The sequence below is a fragment of the Rhinopithecus roxellana genome, chromosome 17, assembly GCF_007565055.1.
Source record: "Rhinopithecus roxellana isolate Shanxi Qingling chromosome 17, ASM756505v1, whole genome shotgun sequence".
Taxonomy (NCBI): Eukaryota; Metazoa; Chordata; class Mammalia; order Primates; family Cercopithecidae; genus Rhinopithecus; species Rhinopithecus roxellana.
The window spans coordinates 4,988,948-5,009,848 of NC_044565.1; the positions used below are offsets into that span (position 1 = coordinate 4,988,948).

The 20,901-nt window shown below is 58.2% G+C and overlaps 1 protein-coding gene across 11 annotated transcripts in view; it reads left to right on the forward strand.

Moving 5' to 3' along the window:
- Window positions 1-20,901, forward strand: part of PLEC (plectin) — a 62,297-nt gene that overhangs the window by 11,290 nt on the left and 30,106 nt on the right. For 2 of the 11 annotated variants that reach the window (XM_010375271.2, XM_010375273.2), the window contains exon 1: window positions 20,093-20,147. The exons of 5 other annotated variants lie outside the window; for them this stretch is intronic. In XM_010375271.2, the coding sequence (XP_010373573.2) occupies window positions 20,105-20,147 (43 nt within the window). In that variant the 5' untranslated portion in view covers window positions 20,093-20,104. Of the gene's footprint in view, window positions 1-12,758; window positions 12,863-15,635; window positions 16,349-20,092; window positions 20,148-20,901 lie in introns of those variants that run through there. 4 more of the 11 variants (XM_010375272.2, XM_010375270.2, XM_010375257.2 and 1 more) reach the window with 4 other exon arrangements.

A 20,901-nucleotide genomic window follows, 5' to 3' on the forward strand; every position in this document is an offset into this window, starting at 1 on the left:
AGGGACAGGATAGGCCTAAGAGACGCAGCTGGATGCCACTATCATGACGGCCACAAGAATGCATGGTCGTTTACAGAATACAAATACCCCCAAAGAAGGTGCCCTGTTTTAGGTTCCTGTGGCTGCTGTCAAACGTACCCACAAACTGGGTGGCCTAAAGCAACAGAAATGTATTCTCTTATAGTTCTGGAGGCCACACGTCCAAAATCAAGATATTGGCAGGGCCACGCTCCCTGGGAGGCTCCAGGGTGGACTCTGTTCCTGGCCTCTCCAGCTCCTTGTGGCCATCGGTGCCTGGGCTCATGGCTGCATCACTCCAGTGTCGGCCTCCATCCTCATGTGGCCCTCTCCCCTGTGGCTTCTCTTCCATCTCTTGTAAGACACTTGGCTTTGGTTTTAGGCCCCCCTACTGGGTAATCTAGGACGATCTCATCTCAAGATCCTTGTCTTAATTATACCTGCAAAGACCCTTTTTCCAGATAAGGTACCATTTATGGGTTCCAGGGAATTGTTCATAGACATATCTTTTGGGGACCTCCATTCAACCCACTACAGTCTATCCTCTGGCCCCTCAAAATTTATGTCTGCCCCACTTCCAAAATAAATGTTTCTTATCCCAACATGCCCCAAAGTCTCAACCTATTGTAGCATCAACTCTAAGTCTAAAATTCCATCAGCCCAGCCAGGCACAGTGGCTCATGCCTGTGATCCCAGCCCTTTGGGAGGCCCGTGGGTGGATCACCTGAGATCAGGAGACCAGCCTGGCCAACATGGTGAAGCCTTGTCTCTACTAAAAATGCAAAAATCAGCCAGGCATGGTGGTGCTCACCTCTAATCCCAGCTACCCAGGTGTATGAGGCACGAGACTGGCTTGAACCCGAGAGGCAGAGGTTGCAGTGAGCCAAGACTGCACCACTGCACTCCAGCCTGGGTGACAGAGCAAGACTCAATCTCAAAAAATAAACAAATAAATAAAAATTAACCAGGTGTGGTGGTGCATAGCTGTAGTCCCAGCTGCTCAGGAGGTAGAGGTAGGAGGATTGCTTAACCCTGGAGGCTGAACCCAGGTGACAGAATGAGACCCTATCTTAAAAAAAAAAAAAAAAAAAAAAAAAAAACAAGAAGAACAACATTTAATCAGCTCAGAAGTCTCAAATATGATCACTGAAGTTGAGTCTAAAGCAGGTGTTGGTGAGGCTCTGGGTAGGGTCCAGATGGGGGCAAAATTCTTCTCCATCTCTTTCCTTGTAAAACTAGAAAGCAAGTTTTATGCCTCCAAACTGCAATGTTGGGCTATGCATAGACTAGGCATCACCATTCCCAAAGGGAGAAATATAAAGACATAAAGGGGTTGCCAGTCCCAAGCAAGCCTGAAATCCAGCAGGGCGAATTCCACGGGCTTTCAAGGCCTGGGAATGCCCCTCTGTGGCTCAGTGCCCCCTCTACACCTGCAGCTCTGCCAGCCTCTGCCTCTAGGCCTGAGGCTCTGACCTTGGCGCCATTCTTCCTTTTTCTCAAAGGGCGGCACATGTCTGCAGCTGCCTGGGTCTGTCATCCTGTTTCTTGCCTGTAGACTCTCAGAATCCCAGTACCTTTCTTCATTTCATCCTGTCTCTGTCCCCTTCAATCCAAGCAGGCAGTATTTCTGCTGGTACAACATTCTCATAAACCTTCTGGGTCTCCCCTGTATGTCACAGGGAGTCAGGCCATTAGAGAGAAGGGTTCACTTGGATCCTCCCTGGATCATCTCGTCTCTGTTCCTGGCTTCTGTTGAGACGAGTGAATGGACCCATGAGTCACACACCTCATCTCTGCAGAGATGGCTTTCTCTGCAGAACACACTTTCCTAACAGTGAACCTCCCAACATTAGCATCTTTTGCAATCTAAATAGGCTGCAAGTATCCCAAATCACCCATGCTGGTTCCTTTTTGCTTAACAGTTCCTTCCTCAATTTATCTCTTTCTTTTATTTTTTTATTTTTTTATTTTTTATTTTTTGAGAGGAGTCTTGCTCTGTTGCCCAGGCTGGAGCGCAGTGGCGTGATCTCTGCTCACTGAAAGCTCCGCCCCCCCGGGTTCACGCCATTCTCCTGCCTCAGCCTCCTGTGTAGCTGGCAATACAGGCGCCTGCCACCTCACCCAGCTAGTTTTTTTTAGTATTTTTAGTAGAGATGGGGTTTCACCGTGTTGGCCAGGATGGTCTCGATCTCCTGACCTCGTGATCCACCCGTCTCAGCCTCCCAAAGTGCTGGGATTACAGGCGTGAGCCACCGCGCCTGGCCCAATTTATCTCTTTCTTCCTATACTTTACCATAAGCAGCAAGAAGAAGCCAAGCCACACCTTCCACACTTTGCTTGGAAATCTTTTCAGCTAAATATCCAAGTTCATTGCTTACAAGTTCCGTTGAGCCGACAGTGAATACAATTCGGCGAAGTCTCGCTTCAATGTAAGAAGCACCTTTCCTCCACTTTCCTCATTGCCTTCTAAGGCTTCACCACAAGCACCTTTAATGCCCGTATTTCTACCAACAGCCTGGTCAGACAGGCTAGGCTTTTTCTACTGTGTGCCTCAAGATGTCCCGGCTTCTGTTTATTCCCCAGTTCCAAAGCCACAACCACATTTTCAGATGTTTGTCACAGTAGCAGCCTGCTCCTGCTCACTGTCTGTATTGATTTCCTGGGATTCCCACAGGGAAGAAGCACAAGCAAAACTCTCTGAAACAACAGAAATTTATCTTCTGACTGTTCCGGAGGCCAGAAGTCAAAACTCCAGTGTCGGCAGGTCCACGCTTTCTCCAAAGGCACCTGGGAAGAGCCTAGGAAGGGCCGCCTGCCTCTTTCAACTCCACTGCCTCTTGACTGGTGGCTGCGTCATGCCAGTCCCTGCCTCTGTGTCTCTCCTCATCTAAGGACACTTGTTTTTGGATCTAGGGCCCACCCAGGTAATCCAAGATGATCTCATCTCAAGATCCTTTATTTAATTATATCTGCAGAGACCCTGTTTCCAAATAAGGCCACATGTATGAGCTCCAGGGACATGGACATAGATTTTTTGTGGCCACTATGGAACCCACCCAGCCATCCTTCAGTAGTTGGTTAATGTAGAACTTACACGTTTTTGTTCCATAGTCATTGTTTTAAAAAGTGTGCACAGTGGGCTGGGCGTGGTGGCACGTGCCTGTAATCCCAGCACTTTGGGAGCCTGAGGTGGGAGGATCTTTTGAGCGTAGAATGTCAACACTGCAGCGAACCTGGGCTACAGAGCAAGACCCTGTCTCAAAAAAAGTAAAAAAATAAAAAAGCACGCACAGTGTACTTTAGCACGTGTTAATTTATCTATAATTTCATGATTTAATGTTATGAAGTATTTTAGACATATGTAACTTCTTTTACTTAGTGATACAGCTTGGGCGTCTCTCTGTGACAATGATCTACAATACAACATTCCCCTGTATGGCAACCATATCATATTTAACCAATCAATCCTTTCTCATAGGACATTGAGCTTAATTTTGGATTTTTGTATTAGAAATGGCTCCAGTGGGCCGGGCGCAGTGGCTCAAGCCTGTAATCCCAGCACTTTGGGAGGCCGAGATGGGTGGATCGCGAGGTCAGGAGATCGAGACCATCCTGGCTAACACGGCGAAACCCCGTCTCTACTAAAAAATACAAAAAACTAGCCGGGCGAGTTGGCGGGCGCCTATAGTCCCAGCTACTTGGGAGGCTGAGGCAGGAGAATGGCGTAAACCCGGGAGGCGGAGCGGAGCTTGCAGTGAGCTGAGATCCGGCCACTGCACTCCAGCCTGGGCGACAGAGCGAGACTCCGTCTCAAAAAAAAAAAAAAAAAAAAAAAAAAAAGAAATGGCTGCAGTGAACAGTGTTGGAGCTGGGTCATCATGCATCTCTATGGCTGTTGTTAAAAATGGAATTTCTGGCCAGGTGTGGTGGGTCACTCCTGTAATCCCAGCACTTTGGGAGGCCAAGTTGGACAGATCACGAGGTCAGGAGTACGAGACCAGCCTGACCAACATGGTGAAACCCCGTCTCTACTAAAAATACAAAAATTAGCAGGGTATGGTGGCAGGTGCTAATCCTTGCTACGCAGGAGGCTGAGGCAGGAGAATCACTTGAACCTGGGAGGTGGAGGTTGCAGCGAGCTGAGATTGCGCCATTGCACTCCAGCCTGGGTGACAGGGCAAGACTCCATCTCAAAAAAAAAAAAAGGAGGCCGGGCGCGGTGGCTCACGCCTGTAATCCCAGCACTTTGGGAGGCTGAGGCGGGCTGATCACAAGGTCAGGAGATCGAGACCATCCTGCCTAACACGGTGAAACCCCGTCTCTGCTAAAAATACAAAAAATTAGCCGGGCGTGGTAGCAGGCGCCTGTAGTCTCATCTACTCGGGAGGCTGAGACAGAATGGTGTGAACCCGGGAGGCGGAGCTTCCCGTGAGCTGAGATTGAGCCACTGCACTCCAGCCTGGGCGATGAGCAAGACTCCATCTCAAAAAAAAAGAAAAATGAATTTCTGAGTCAAGTGCTTTTCAAAATTTAAGCTTTAATTTACACCAAGATACCATTTTTTACCTTTCATATTGGCAAAAATCGCAAATCTGGATCTAGGTTCTGTTGGTGAAGCTGTGGGAACCAGGCCAGAGAAAGCGTCTGTCAGAGCCGCAAACACAGTGTGTGTCTGAACAGAAGACGGGTACTGGCCTGAGTGTGCTCAGAGACTGGGCCCACACATGCCACTCTGCATGGCCAGACGTGGTCGCAGTTCCCGTGCAGAGCAGGAGGCCTCCAGCTGTGGGGTGGGTGGGAAAGCAGGGGCAGAATGGTGCCCAGAAGATTTCACTGTTTGTGTTAAAAGAGACAAAAACCAAGAATCACATGGTATTTGCTTGATTTTCTGTAAAGAAATTCTGGAGAAACAAACAGGAAGCCACTAGCAGTGATTTTCACTCTGTGTGTGTGGGTGGGGGGAGACAGAGAAGCGGGGGAGCGAGACTTGTCTCTCTCTACCCTCAGTGTTTGAGTCACGTGAATATTTTCTATTCCAACACGATTTTTATTTTATTTTTTTAAAGTTTAGTGAAGGGAAGAATGTAAACTGTTATAAGTTCTTTTTTTTATCTTTTTTTTTTTGAGACGGAGTCTCGCTCTGTCGCCCAGGCTGGAGTGCAGTGGCCGGATCTCAGCTCACTGCAAGCTCCGCCTCCCGGGTTTACGCCATTCTCCTGCCCCAGCCTCCCAAGTAGCTGGGACTACAGGTGTCTGCCACCTCGCCCGGCTAGTTTTTTTTTTTTTTTTTTTTTTTGTATTTTTTAGTAGAGACGGGGTTTCACCATGTTAGCCAGGATGGTCTCGATCTCCTGACCTCGTGATCCGCCCGTCTCGGCCTCCCAAAGTGCTGGGATTACAGGCTTGAGCCACCGCGCCCGGCCCTTTTTTTTTTTCTTGAGACAGAGTCTTGCTCTATCACCCAGGCTGGAGTGCAGTGGTGCAATCTTGGATCACCGTACCTTTGCCTCCTGGGTTCAAGCGATTCTCCTGCCTCAGCCTCCTGCGTAGCGAGGATTACAGGCGCACGCCACCACACCCGGCTAATTTTTGTGTTTTTAGTAGAGACGGGGTTTCGCCATGTTGGCCAAACTGGTCTCAGACTTCTAACCTCAGGTGATCCGCCCGCCTCGGCCTCCCAAAGTGCTGAATTACAGGCATGAGCCATTGGGCCCGGCCTAAGTTTTTATTTTATTTATTATTATTATTATTATTAGAAACGGAGTTTCGTTCTTGTTGCCCAGCAGGCTGGAGTACAATGGCGCAATCTTGTCTCACTGCAACCTCCACGATTCTACTGCCTCAGCCTCCCAAGTAGCTGGGATTACAGGCATGCAACACCACGCACTGCTAATTTTGTATTTTTAGTAGAGACAGGGTTTCTCCATGTTGGTCAGGCTGGTCTCGAACTCCTAGCTTCAGGTGATCTGCCTGCCTCGGCCTCCCAAAGTGCTGGGATTATAGGCGTGAGCCACAGCACCTGGCCAGTTCTTTTTTATTTTTTTTGAGATGGAGTCTCATTCTGTCGCCCAAGCTGGAGTGTAGTGGCACAATCTCAGCTCAATGCAACCTCCACTTCTCCTGCCTCAGCCTCCTGAGTAGCTGGGACTACAGGCGTGAGCCACCACCCTTGGCTAATTTTTGTATTTTTAGTAGGTATGGGGTTTCGCCATGTTGGCCAGTCTGGTCTCAAACTCCTGGGCTCAAGTAATCTGCCTGCCTCAGCCTCCCACAGTGCTGGGATTACAGGCGTGAGCACTGCACCAGGTTTCAGACACAATTTTAAAACAACTTCTAAGTTGCTGGCTGGGTATTGCCATCGTTTCTCTAAGGGCCATCCCCCCAGCAGTGCCCAAGTGGGCCGACTCCTCCCGCCTGCCCAGCACGCAGTGTTGGAGCTTCAGACAAGCCACGTGGCCTCGCTGTCTGATGGGGATTTGTGTAATGAGTCTCCTGGCAGAGCTAGTGGGAGGGTGAGCAGAACTGCGGCCAAATCAGGTTAGCGAAGCATCTGCCATCTGGGACCTCTGCATCCCGGACCCCGAGCCATCCTGGAGCCGGGGCGTTCCCTGCATCAGCTCTGACCGATCGGTCAGTTATCTTTTTCCAGAGTGTTTTGTGCTGATGAAGAGTTTTTTCCTGCTCTATTTTCCTAACTTGTTATTACTGGCCTAAAGAAATCTCTTGGCCGGGCGCGGTGGCTCAAGCCTGTAATCCCAGCACTTTGGGAGGCCGAGACGGGTGGATCACGAGGTCAGGAGATCGAGACCATCCTGGCTAACATGGTGAAACCTCATCTCTACTAAAAAAAATACAAAAAACTAGCCGGGCGAGGTGGCGGGCGCCTGTAGTCCCAGCTACTCAGGAGGCTGAGGCAGGAGAATGGCGTGAACCCGGGAGGCAGAGCTTGCAGTGAGCTGAGATCCAGTCACTGCACTCTAGCCCGGGCGACAGAGCGAGACTCCATCTCAAAAAAAAAAAAAGAAATCTCTCGGGTCTTTTAACTGCATTCGAAGCCAGCCTCTCAATGAACTCTCTCTGAGCTCTAGTCAATGGTGAGTTGAGTTGTTTCAGGTGCCAAGAGGAGCAGTGCTGACTTGGGTAAATGCTGTCCCATGTCCTGGCACTGGACCAAGAGCTGCGCCCGCACCGTCGGCATTCACCCTCACATGCCCTCCCCTCAGCAGCCTCGCCTGGCTCTGGGAGGGTGCCCCGCTGTGCTACGAGGTGCATTTATTCTCATGTTAACAATGCAGAGAGCATCATCCTTTGTTATAAATGCTGGTTTTTATCAAATGAGCTGTCAGAATTTTTGAGATCAATATACAGGTTTTCTCCTTTAATCTACTAGTGAAGTCAATGATATTAGCAGAGTTCTGGGAAAGTGCATCATCCTTGAACTCCAGGAATTCATTTCTTCTCTTGCTCCATGTTTCCTGTGGCAACACCTTCGTATCCGGTGCTGGGTGAGGCAGCCGCCCCAGGGGCACACAGGCGTCTCAGTGTTGGAGGGCTGAGAGGGAGGGAAGGGGAGCCACCAAGGATCAGGCAAGAAGCCTCTCTGCAAAGGCCTGGCAAGGTCCACCCTGCTGCAGCGGAGCAGGTGCCTGTGTGAGGATGGCCTCCGGAGGGCAGCGGCAGGGCTGTGGTGGGACCTGCTTGTGCTTGGAGAGCACTGGCTGCTGTGTGCCCAGTGCTTGGAAGTGAGGAGCAACAGGGGAGGCTACCACTGTCTTTGAGGTGAGAAGGTGGTGGCCAGGCCAGGGTGTGGTGGTGACAGTGGGCACAGGACAGGTTTGAGAGACATTTGGGTAGGACAGGCCCCCTAATGGATGGGTCATGTGGGTGGGACCCAGGACCTTCCCCCCAAATTGGTCTCCAGCAGACCCCTGGTATTGAGATACTCTTGTACTGGGCTGCAGGGGAGAGAGGAGAAGGATGTGGCTTGGAGAGGTAACCTCTGTGCCTCCTGGGTCCCTCACTGGGACTCCCAGGAGCCCTGGTGGGCATCCAGTCCCGCAGTGGTGGCCCTGGACCCCAGAAATCCTGCAGGCTGACTGAGCTGGCACTGAGCCCCACCCTGCACGGGGTGGCCTCCAGAGCATGGAAGGCTGTCCTCCCACCTCATTCCCGCAGCACGTGCAGGGGCAGAAGCCTGGGGCAGGTGAGGTGGCTCCTGCAGGTCTGCCTCAGGCTCGGGCGGGGAGCAGAGCACGGGTCTGTGCGTCCAGCGGGCTGGGTATGTGCGGGATGTATCTATGGCAGGATTTCACTGGGCCTGGTCTCCCTGGGGCTATCGTAGGGGACCCCAGGGGGAGGTGTCTGCCAGCAGGGTGTCTGCCTGTCGCAGGTCACCTCTGCATGGGATCACCAGGTCACAGCCCACTGGCCTGCTCCACCAGGGCAGGCTGCCATGGGGCTAGGGACTGGGTGGGTGGGTGGGTGTGAAGATGGGGCGGGGAGCAAAGCAGAGGGCAGGCAGGGTGGTGGTGGGCAGGGCCTCAGGAGAGGGCCCATCCCATGCGCAGGTGTGGTGTGGGGGACAGGGTTGGAGCCCCTTCTTTGGCCTGGGCCTGTGGCCAGGGCAGCCAGGGCCTCAGGGGACTGGCGAAGAGGGGGTTGCTCTGTGCCCAGACAGAGGGGTTGGGAAGAAGGGAGGGCTTATCTGTGGTGTCTGGGCTCAACTTTGCTTCTGGGGTCCCCAGTGGTGTGGGGATTTTGCAGAGAGCTTCCAGAGGATTTGGCTTTGCCCAGGGTATGAGACTTGGCCAGGAGGCCTGGTGGCACAGCAGCTGGGCATGGGGGCATGGGGACTGTGCTGGGTTCGACCAGCAGAGCAGAAGGTAGAGGTAGGGGTTTTCCGGCGGCACTGGTGCTGGTGAGTCCGACTCCAGCCTGGGGGCCCCTCCAGTTCACTGGCCTGGACACACAGACCTACGTGCTTCTTCGGCAAGACTCCTCTGTGATCCATGAATTGGTTGCGGGGCCAGGGCCGTGAGGTCTCCTGGGCGGTGGCTGGGCTTTGCTTCCCACGCTCCAGAGCTGTGTCACCAGGGCGCCCAGCTTCCTCTATCCCGGCTCCCTTTCCTCCCTGCTGCCTAAATCTCTTGCTCTCAGGCCCTTTGCTGCCAGCCTGGGACCTGCCTGTCCTGTTGCAATCCCTGGCTGTAGCCCTGTCTCCAGGCGCCCCCCTCCTGGCTGCAGCCACCTCCACATTCTTGGGGGTTGCCTGGACTTGTTTTCTCTACATCAAGGCCTTGGTGCATGTGGCCCCTCTTCCTGTGCTGGCTGCCTGCGGCCTGTCCCCACATAGCTGTCCCTTCCTCTGGGAAGCCTGTGCCGGGAAAGAACCACAGAGCTGACTAACGTGCCGCTGGCTGAGCCTTTCCCAGGGTCATCGTGGCTGCCCCCACTTCCGAGGCTGCACCCCGTAGCCACCGTTCCAGCCTGGCTGGGCTGGGCAGTCTCAGGCTCCTTCCCAGAACCTTGCAGCTGCTGCAGCTTGTCTATAAGCCTCTGGCTGCAGGTTACCACAGGTGACTATGGTGGCCACTCATAGGTGGGCAGCCTGACTTCAGGGGACAAGTTAAAGGCAGAGTGGGTGTGTGAAAACCTGTGTGTTCCTTCTATGAACAGCTGTGTGCCCTCACCGTCTCATTAGCTTAAAACCATGATCCTATTTTTTTGTTTTTGAGTCAGTCTTGCTGTCTCCCAGACAGGAACGCAGTGGTGCAATCGTGGCTCACTGCAGCCTTGGGTGGGCTGGTTCAAGCTATCCTTCTGCCTGAGCGTCCCAAAGAGCTGGGACCACAGGCACAGGCCACCATGTCAGGCTAGTTTTTTAGTTTTTTGCAGAGACAGTGTCTTGCTTTGTTGCCCAGACTGGTCCTGAATTCCTGGGATCAAGTGATCCTCCTGTCTCAGCCTCTGAAAGTGCTGGGCCGCCACACCTGGCCAATCTTATACCATTCAATTGTATGCATTTTAATCTTTAAAAAAAAATCTTCCTGGCTGGGCATGGTGGCTCATGCCTGTAATCCTAGCACTTTGGGAGCCCAAGATAGGTGGATCACCTGAGGTCAGGAGTTCGAGATCAGCCTGACCAACATGGCGAAACTGTGTCTCAACTGAAAATACAAAAATTAGCCCGGCGTGGTGGCACACATCTGTAGTCCCAGCTACAGAGCCTGAGGTAGGAGAATCACTTGAACCCAGGAGGCGGAGGTTGCAGTGAGCCAAGATCACACCATTGCACTCCAGCCTGGGTGACAGAGCAAGACTCCGCTTCAATTTAAAAAAAAAGCTGGGCGCGGTGGCTCACGCCTGTAATCCCAGCACTTTGGGAGGTCGAGGTGGGCGGATCACGAGGTCAGATCGAGACCATCCTGGCAAACATGGTGAATACTAAAAATACAAAAAAATTAGCCGGGCGTGGTGGCAGGCACCTGTAGTCCCAGCTTCTCAGGAGGCTGAGGCAGGAGAATGGCATGAACCCGGGAGGCCATGGAGCTTGCAGTGAGCGGAGATCGCGCCACTGCACTCCAGCCTGGGAGACAGCGAGACTCCGTCTCAAAAAAAAAAAAAAAAAATCTCCCTAGGCTGAGGAAAATTTTTATGCATTAAATTAAAAAAATTGATCTGGACCAGGCAGTGTGGCTCACACTTGTAATCCTAGCACTGGGAGGTAGGAAGATTGCTTGAGCCCAGGAGTTTGAGATCAGCCTGGGCAACAAAGAGACAGACTATAAAAAATTAAAAGATGAACTGGGAGTGGTGGTGCACGCCTGTAGTCCCAACTACTCAGAAAGCTGAGGTGGGAGCATCGCTTGAGCCCAGGAGGTCCAGGCTGCTGTGAGCCGTGATTGAGCCACTGCACTCCAGCCTGGGTGACAGAGTGAGACCTTGTCTCAATAAAAACAAAACAAAACAAAACAAAAACCAGCATTTTTTTTAAACATATGAACTTTTTAGGTCTGTTTATAAATATCTGTCACTTTCAGCTGAGGTTTAATAAGGAAGTACGATTCAGTTGCAGGCCAAATTTAGGTTCATCCAGATATAGCTTAGTAAAACCTAACTGGGAATTTAGCAGTGGCACAATCTCGGCTCACTGCAACCTCAGCCTCCTGGGTTCGAGCGATTTTTGTGCCTCAGCCTCCCTAGTAGCTGGGACTACAGGCGTGTGACACCATGCCTGGCTGATTTTTTTGTGTGTATTTTTAGTAGAGATGGGGTTTTGCCATGTTGGCCAGACTGGTCTCAAACTCCTGACTTCAAGCAATCCACCTGCCTTGGCCTCCCAAAGTGCTGGGATTCTAGGTATGAGCCCCCGTGCCCGGCCTGGAATTCTGATTTAATTCTTCACTTCACCATTTCCCCTAAGTTTGGCAACTGGTATTTCCCGAGACTCCCCATGCCCCGACTGGCTGAGTCCCAGGGAGGGCAGGGATGGGCAGGGGGACGAGAGACCACTGCTGGGTTTGCAGTGCAGGTGGGGCTTCTGGCCCTTTGCCTGTTAGCTTGTACCCCTGGGAGCTGCCAGCCTCGCTCCTGGGTCATGGTCACATCCTCCACGCCAGCCCCAACCTGGCGCACAGTGGGTCTGTTTGCAGGACGAGAGGGACTTGTGGGTGAAGGCAGAGGAAAGGCCTGGCTGGAGACTGAGGCAGGCTGGTCACTTCTACCTTGTGGAGGCCATCCTACCCCACACTACCAGCACGGACTAGGGTGGAGCACAGTCCTGGGGCCAGTGCTGAAGGGGTGCCCTGGTGTGGGCAGGGCCCAGGCATTCCTCCATGCCTCCCTGCAGCGCAGTGAGACAGAGCTGACCTCACCCTGCCAGTGCAACCTCCTCCCCCAGGCCTGGGTAGTGACACACAGCTACTGCTGCGGGCTGAGGAGGCTAACCCGATTAACCATAGGGGTGGTTGGATCTGAGCAGCTGTGGAGGGTCCCTGGTGGTCGTGGCAGGGTGGGTGTGGGATGGAGCCGCAGTGTCATCCTCACAGCAGTGGAGATGCTGGCGAATGGGCAGACTGGGAGTGTGGGGGGCGCAGCCAGGAGGACCTGTGGGGCATCCTGAGGCTGGCTGGGAGAGGCAGAGGCCAGGGTGCAGGTCAGACCTGTCATCTTGGGAGCCAGTGTACGAGGTGCCTGACCCAGGACTGCACAGAGGCGAGACAGCCCGGGGAAGGGGCACACTGCTGGGGCTGGGGAGGTGGGAGGTGGCTGCCCAGGGTCTAGGGGCTTGATCTCAGCAGCCTGCCAGCCCAGGCCCTCCTGGAGTTGGGCCGGCTGAGGAGGTCACTGGGAGATCTGGATGGGTGGGTATCTCCTGCAGGGCGTGGGTGGCGGCTTCGAGGCCCTCGCACGTGTGTCCCACAGGCAGTTCTAAGCATGGCTCGTTGCAGTGGACGCGGAGGGCTGTGGGATGGGCCGGGGGCGGTGGAGCTGGGCAGTGGGCCTTCCGAGCGCTCCTGGATCCGGCCTGGTGACCTGGCAGTCTGGCTGGGGTTAGCAGGGTCTTGTGCCCCAGAACTGCGGGCTGGGAGGCAGGGGTGCGCGGTGCGGCCGGCCGGGAGCATGCGCCCAGGGCGGCCCTGTCCGGCGCATTGATCAGCTGAAGCCCCGCCCCTGGCCGGCAGGCCCTGCCCCAGACCTCCGGGCTCCTCCCCCGGCTGCGGCGCTGGCCTGGGCAGTGCGGTGCGGGGCTGGACTCTGCCTGGCGGTGGCACAGCCGCCCTCGGCCCCGGCGCAGACATGGACCCCTCGCGAGCCATTCAGCACGAGATCAGCTCCCTCAAAGGTGCGGTCCCGGGGCCAGGCCCGAGCCGGGGGGCGCGAACCACACAGTGACCTCTGGCTGGTGCAGCCCACGCAGGGTGGCGGGCAGGGTCTGCCATCCCTGGGGCGACACTGTGGGTCGCTGGGCCGGAGCCGCAGGAGACCCCAGACTCGTCCCCCTCCGGGCTCCACCTGATTCGGGGTCCTACTGGGCTGGCTCCAGCGGCTCCGCAGCCCTGCAGGAGCGTCGGGGGCGGGGTGGCTGCTGCAGCGGCGGCGGCGGCGGGGCGGGGATAGGGAACCAGTGGGAGCTCAGCCTTCACAGCAGGGTCAGCCTCTTCCACCCCGCCCGAGTTTGCCGCCCACAACCTGGCGTCCAAGGGGCAGGGCAGGGCTGTGGGGACCACTGTGCCGAGGCGCCGGGCCGGCTGGCCCTGAGCAAATCCACACTGCGGCTCTTTGTCTTGGGGTGGGGTGGGGGGGCTGGGGGCTGCCCAGGAGCCCTGACTGGTTGCTCTGGAAACCTGAAGGGGCCTGGAGTTGGGGGAGAGGGGCCGCCCAGTCGGACACCCTGGCCCTCCTCGTGCTGAATCAGCTACCGCTTCGGTTCCCACAGGGTGGGGGCAGGGGGCAGTAGCTTCCGCCCGGGGGTCGGGGGGAAGCCTGGACCCTGGCGCAGGGGTGTGTGTGCTTCGGGGGGCTGTGTGCTGCAGGAGGTGTGTGCTGCAAGGCGGGGTGGGGGTGGCGCATGCCGCAGGGGGGGCGTGTGCGGAGCCGGCAGGGTGGCCCGGGAACATTCTGCTCCGGGCTCCTCCCTGCGGCTTCCCTTCCCGCCTGCAGGCCCCTAGCTGGTGGGAGGGAGGGGATTCCCACCGAGCCCCGCCCCCTCTCTGTGCTGGAGGAAGCTACCGCCCTCTCCTGCCCGGAGCTAGCTTGGGGGAGGCGGGGCGGGTTGGGTGGCGGCTCAGTGGGCGTCAGTCCCGGCTCCCCTGCAGGCCTAGTAGGAGAGAACCTAGGTCCACGTGCTTTTAAGGAGCCTTGGGATCATTTTGGGACAGTGTGGGTATCATGAGTTAGTTTGGTGGGGCTCTTGGGGATTTGGTGGGGATTAGGTTAGGGAATCATGCCAGGAAGATGCGGTGGGCCTGCCGGGAGTGCAGGAAGTCAGTGTGTGGGGGGCGCTGAGGGACTGGCCAAAAGGGTAGGGACTGCTTTGGGCACTGGGCTGGCCAGGCTTGGACCCAGCTGGTGGTGTTCCCAAAGCCACAGCCCTGGTGGGTGGAGGGTCCGCAGGTGGTGGTGGTCCGAGGGGCGTGGCCTCTGTGGTCCCTACATCTTCCCGGAGCTTCACCTTCTGAGGCTGGCCTTTTCCTGCCTGGGGCTGGCTTCAGAGGGAGGGAGAGCCATGCCGCAGCGAGCTGGCCCTGCCGGAGGGCTGTGGGAACAGTGGCTGTGCCTTCAGAGTTTCCCCGCCACCACATCTCTGTGCACGCAGGCGTGCGGTGCGTGTGTGTGCACGTATGTGTCTGTGTTTGCAGCCTGCACCGTGGCGCCATGGCGACGGCCCCATAAACCCGCCCCCACAAGCTGCTTGTTGGCCGCCTGCCGGTTGCTGGCCAGCGCCTCCCACCTCGGGATCCCCCCCTCCCTCCCTCCCTCCCCCCCACCGCCCTATTTATAATCAGTTCCCGGGTTTGCTGTGCTTGGTGGGAAGGGGTGTGTCGGCTTGGGGCGAGCAGCGGTCCGGGTGGGGCTTTGTGGAGTACAGCGTGGGACGGTGGAGTGTTGGGTGTGGTTCCCATGCCTGGACCCTCGGTGGGGGCGGCAGCAGGGAGTGGGGGGATGATGGGTGTGGCTGGGCCAGGCCTGCAGGGCCTTAGGGGGCAGTTTCCTCTTCCCTTCCCTTGGGCCCTGGCCGTCTTCTGGCCTGGCATTCTTCCACCCTGCAGCCATCCATCTGGCCCACAGACGGGCACTTGGGCTGCCCAGGGTGGGTGTCTGTGGGCCGTAGGGACTCGGTGACTTTCTCTGTGGCAGCATCTGGGAGTCTCTGGCCTCCAACAGCTGGGTTGGAGGCGGGGGTGAATAGAGGCCCCTCTGAGCCCCCAGCCGGTGCTCTGCTCACAGGGCTGTGGGCTTGGAGAGGCCACCCCTCATCTGGCTTGGAGTGGGAAGTGTTAACTTGGGTGGCCACCGCCTCCAAGCCTGGTGCGTGGAGGTGGGGGCTCTGTCCGTTTGCCTGCCTGATGGACAGCAGCAGCGGTGCCTGCAGCCCGCCCGTCCTTGTGCTGTGGCAGCTGCCCCCAGCCGCTCCCCTCGGACTTCCTCCCTCAAGACCCCAGCTTTTTCCCCAGGCCCTAGTCCTCTCCGCTCAAGCCTCACATCTCTCCAGTCCTGGCAGCCCAGCACCCCACTTCAGATCCTTGTGAAGCCAGGACACCAGACCCACATCCCTGCAGAGGACCCCTCCTGCCCTCAGCCCCCCTGCCTGCCCTGCCACCCTCTTCTTTAGACTGTTGGTCTGTATCCGCCCCCACTCGCCCCAGCACAGTCTTAGGGACCTTGAAGGATGTGTTTAGAAACTGATGTCATTTCTGACGTTGGAGCTGTGGGGCCTGGTGGGGGGAAAGGGGCAGCTGTGGGGATGGCCGCTGCCTCTTGAGGTGCCCCCTACTCTACAAGGGCCCCATCGGCTGTGGGTGGGAGGGGCCGCCCGTGCTGCTGAGTCAGAGGGGGCCGGCCCGGCATCCTGGAGGAGGGCGGGCAGCCGGCAGTGCCGGCAGGGATTGCACGGAGCCAGGCGCCGCGAGCCACACAGCCGGGAGCCCGCGCCCTCAGGCTCAGCACCCCAGCCTGCCTGCCTGCCTGCCCTGCCGCTGCCCGCTGTCACACCCTGTAGCGCGGGAGCCTCTCTCGGTGCCCCGGGCCTTCTTGTGCCCTGCCTGCTGCCTTTGCCCCTGCGCTGCCTGCCTGGCTCCAGCAGCCATGGTGGCCGGCATGCTCATGCCACGGGACCAGCTGCGGGCCATCTATGAAGTGCTCTTCCGCGAGGGTGTGATGGTGGCCAAGAAGGACCGGCGGCCCCGCAGCTGGCACCCCCATGTGCCCGGCGTCACCAACCTGCAGGTCATGCGTGCCATGGCGTCCCTGCGGGCACGGGGCCTGGTCCGCGAGACCTTTGCCTGGTGCCACTTTTACTGGTACCTCACCAATGAAGGCATTGCCCACCTCCGCCAGTACCTGCACCTGCCACCAGAGATCGTGCCCGCCTCTCTGCAGCGCGTGCGCCGCCCCGTCGCCATGGTAATGCCCGCACGCCGCACCCCCCATGTGCAGGCTGTGCAGGGTCCTCTGGGCTCCCCACCCAAGCGGGGGCCACTGCCGGTGGAGGAGCAGCGGGTCTACCGTCGGAAGGAGCTTGAGGAGGTGTCACCTGAGACCTCTGTGGTGCCTGCTACCACCCAGGGGACCCTGGCCAGGCCAGGCCCGGAGCCTGCCCCAGCCACAGGTCAGCTGCACCCTGACCCCAAGTCATGAGGGGTGGAAAGTGGGGGTCTGGTTTGTCGGGTCTTGGGCCTGGGCCTGGGCTGGAGTGGTTGCAGTGGTCGGCCGGCTTGTGGAGCGTTGCTCACACCAGCAGGTGGCCCCCCCCGTCCGAGGGTGGGGGGTGTGCTTGCTGATGGACCCACATGGCCCCTCCTCCTTGGCTGGGGATCTTGGGGTGTATAGGCCAAGGAGGAGCCTGTGGCTGATGCCAGTGCCTCCCCAGGCACACCCTGGGGCGCCCCCTCCCCCTCTCCAACACTGCCCTTGGCTTCACCCCCTACGCCTCCTCTCCTGTCCCAGTGACCTGTCTGCCCCGAGGCTCCTTGGCACCGAGGTGGGGGTGTGCGAGGAGGTGCTGGCGCTGGTTGGGTGTGGCCCTCCTCCAGCACGTGGCCTGGCTGCCTCCCCTGCCACGGTGGTTGATGGGTCAGGCTTGGTGTTGCACAGAGTGCCCAGTGTGACCAGTAACTGAGTGCTTGGCCAGCTTGGGCTTGGTGGTGGCTGGGGACGGCCCTGGGCGGGATGGGGAGAAGCACAGGGTCCAGGCAGGTGGCTCCTCCGGCATGGCAGAGGCTGCCAGGCTGGGGTGTGGTGTGTGCTGGCCCAGCCTGGGGCCTAGATAGGCCCTTCCCTGTATGAACCAGGTCCCACAGGACAGGACGGGTCCTGTCGTCCCAGAGGCTTCCAGAGACCCTTTGCTCTGCCCCTTCTCTGTGGCCTCCGTCTGTCCACAAGCACCTGGACCAGCAGGACCCAGGTGGGCAGATGTGTCCCCTGCAGCCCAAGGCTCACACACGCACTGTGGAGCACTCTGCCCTCCGTGCTGGCTCGGGATGGCCCGATCCCCCAGCTTGAGGCCAGCCTGGCCCCCTCCTCCCTCTTTGGGCCTGGCACCTGGGGAGCAGCTTGCTGTCTCAGGCTGAAGAAGGGGGCCTAGAGTGGGGCTCTCAGGGTGGCCAGGAGTTTGCCAGGGGTGTCGGGGAGGGGGCCCAGGGGAGGCCCAAGTTTGGGGCACAGCTGCCTGTATGGGGTGCTGGGCGGAGCTCTGGTGCTGGCTGGCCTGGGGTGAGTTGGACTTGTTGGGCCCATCTGGGAGGATCAGTGAGGCTGTGGGGTGGAGGCTGGCCTCCCCTCCTGGCTGTCTCTGAGGTCTCGGACAGGTTGTGTGGCCTCTCTAGCTCCTCTCTAAATAGACGACATGTCTCCCGACAGGAGGCATGAGACAAAGACCCAGCCCATGTAGCCTTCTTGCTGGCCTCTCCCACCCGGCACCCCTGCCCACCCACTCCCTGCTCATTTGGCAGCCCAGCCTCCTCATGCTCAACTCCTGGGTGTGGTGACTGGGAGCCCCTCCCCTCCTTTTTCTCCTTCCTTGTCCGTGGCTGGGCTGGGCCTGCAGGGCAGGCAGCTGGCAACAGGGCCAAGGGGGGGGGGTGCTGGGTGTGGCTGCAGCAGGCAGAGTGGAGGGCACCCCTCCCCGATGGAGGTGACTCAGTCCCCCTGAAGCCACAGCCGCCAGCGGCAGCTCAGAGTTTCCAACAGGAAGCGAGCCACAGCTCCGGGATGAGTCAGGGCCAGCAGGCTCAGACCCCTCTCTCCCCTGGACCTCACGGGTTGAGCTTGGGGATGGGAAGCTAGGGGAAGGAGGAGGCTGGGATGTGGAGTGGGGCAGAGGGCCAGGGCTGGGCCTCAGGCAGTGGCAGGGGTCATGATGGCCCTGCATACAGCCCGTGGCAGTTCTGATGATACCTGAGACCATGGACTTCTCGGAGTTTAAGTGATCAAGCAGTGAGCTACCCTGCCCTTCCCCACTGCACAGCCGCTCCATGGGTCGGCAGAAGGGCAAGGTCAGAGCTCGTGGGCCAGCTGTGCGGGTCCACGATGGCCCTGTTGGATGGGCTACCCCTCTCCATCCAGCCCTGGCTAGGGAGCGCCAGCTGTACCCCTGAGGTGAGGCCCCTGCCCTCCCTGTGCCCTGGTGGTCTGCTTATCCCTGGGTGGGGCCCCTCGGGGCCTGCTGGCAGCACATCTGTGTGGGAAGCCATCCGCCCACCTGCTTGCTTAGCCATGCACAGGCCAGTGCCAGACCCAGACGGAGCCCCTGCCCCAGGGGCCCCAGATATGTGGGGTGAACTGGGTGAGGCGAGAGTGATGGGGAAGTGGCTTCAGAAGCAATCAGGGAGGGCTCTGAGGAGGTGCCTGCCCTGCCAGGAGCAGCCTGGAGAGAGGGACAGAGGGAGGCCGGAAGGCCGGAGGGACTCATGGGAAGGCCCTGAACCTGTGGCAGAGAGTTTCAGTTGCTTGGTGTGATGGGAAGCTGTAGGAGTGTGTTTTTATATGTGAGTTTCATGTACATTTCATTTTTATTTTATTTATTGTTTTGAGATGGAGTCGCGCTCTGTTGCCCAGGCTGGAGTGCAGTAGCGCAATCTTGGCTCACTGCAACCTCCGCGTCCCGGGTTGAAGCGATTCTCCTGCCTCAGCCTCCTGAGTAGCTGGGATTACAGGCGTGAGCCACCACGCCTGGCTAAGTTTTGCTTTATTTTTTTAGTAGAGATGGGGTTTCGCCATGTTGGCTAGGCTAGTCTCGAACTCCTGACCTCAGGTGATCCGCCCGCCTCAGCCTCCCAAAGTGCTGAGATTACAGCTACCGCCCAGTCCTAATTTACCTTGCAAATAGCGATGCTTTGCCTGGCTCAACATTCTGAAGGAACCGAGGATTGTGTGGAGGAGACGCCAGCTGAGCGCTGTCCATGCACCAGCAACAGGCAGGGGCCAGGCAGCCACCACCATGGCGAGCACTGTCCACACACAGCACCTAGAGCTGCTTCTCTCAGCAAAGGGCAGGGGCCGGGAGCCGCCACCACTTCCGCTCTACACGGAGGACACGCCTGTGCCTCCAACCTCCCTCCTTGACCCTCTGTGGCCCTGTGTCAAGGAGGGCGCCTGGAGGTGGCCTGGCTGCCTTGCCCTTCTTCATGGCCACAGGGTGCCCTGGGTGGAGGTGGACTGTGGCCCGGCCAGCTCTCCACAGGGATCACTGGCTTGGCCGAGTCTCCTGTTTACCGGATTTCTGTAGATCGCTCGCAGGCTTCTAAGGGGAGTTATGGTGGGATTTGATTTGCACTTCACTGGTCAGCAAGCATCTGGGTGGAGAGGTATGGAGAGGGGAGGCAGGTGTCACCATCGCCCCGAGACACAATGCCTGGGGCTGTGTTGGTTGGGGAGGACTCAGGCGGAGGAAGGGACCACCTTTGGGGCTGAGGAACGTGAGTCTCAAGGAGTGGGATGGGGTGGGCAGTTTGGGGCTCTGCTCCCGCCTGGCTCATGAAATACCACTGGGCACATGGAGGCCTGGAATGTGGGTAGGAGGGTGGGAGGGCAGGGCTGGGCTGGTGGGGCCTGCAGCGGGAAGGGGAGGCTATAGGGTGGGGTCTGCTGGGCGGGGCAGGAACAGCAGGGAATACCCACGGGCTGGGGCCAGAGGGCTCTTGCAGGCAGGCCAGTCCCCTGCACCCCCAGGCGGATCTGCCCGGCTGGTCTGACCCGTCAGTCGGCTGGGCTTCAGCTCCGCTCACTGACTAAGGGGTGGCTGCGAGGAGGAGCCGCTGCTACCAGGGCATGAGTGGGCCCTCCCTCTGCCTCCCACCCCTTCCCTCCTTCCTGCCTCACCTTCCTCCCTGCCGGCTCTCGGAGCGGCCTGGCCTGTGCGGCAGCCATGGACAGGTACAGCATGGAGGAGCTGATTCGGCTGGGCCAAGGTAGGGCAGGCAGAGCTGGGGGCTGTGGGAGGCAGAGGATGGGGAGCCAGGGACCAAGGCCTCCGGCTATGCAGGGCCACAAGGGGGCCGGGGCCGCCCCTGGCAGACCTGTCTCCCTGTTGCCCACAGTTCTGTGCCGTCAGACGCCAGAATCTGGGATGCAGGGATAGGCACGGCCCTCTCTTGGAGCTGCCCCAGGGGTGTGTGTGATGTGTGTCCCGGAAGCACAGGCCCGTCCGGGCCTCCGTGGAGTGGTAGAAGAACTGCCCGCTGCCAGCCTGGGGCATTCCTGCCTCCAGGAGCTGGTTCTCACCCAGGCTGTTGAGTCAGGCTCCTCTGAGGCTTCCCCAGCCTGTGGCAGGGAGTGGGCTGAAACGTCCAGCCTGTCGGCCCCTGCCTACTGCTGGCCAGATGCCGTCCTGGGCTCAGCTGGGAGTTGGGCCGTCTCTGGCATGCCTTTGGGGCAGCGGGTATCCCTGACCCTCAGGGCTGTCTGGGCCCACCCAACCCCTGGCCACCCAGAGCGGGCCACTGCAGGCATTTCCCTCAGCCACACGTTTTTGAGGTGTGGGGCTGGAGAGCAGGAGGCTGGGGTGGGCCCGGCCTTCTTGTTGTGCCTGGCCTTCCCAGCATGGACCGGGGTGTCCTGCCTAGTGGGCCGGGGCCAGGCTGATTCACTGTGCCTTGCTGTGGGCTGAAGTGACTACAGTGGAGGCCACCTGGGCTCAGATGGCAGCGTGCAGGACGGCGGGCG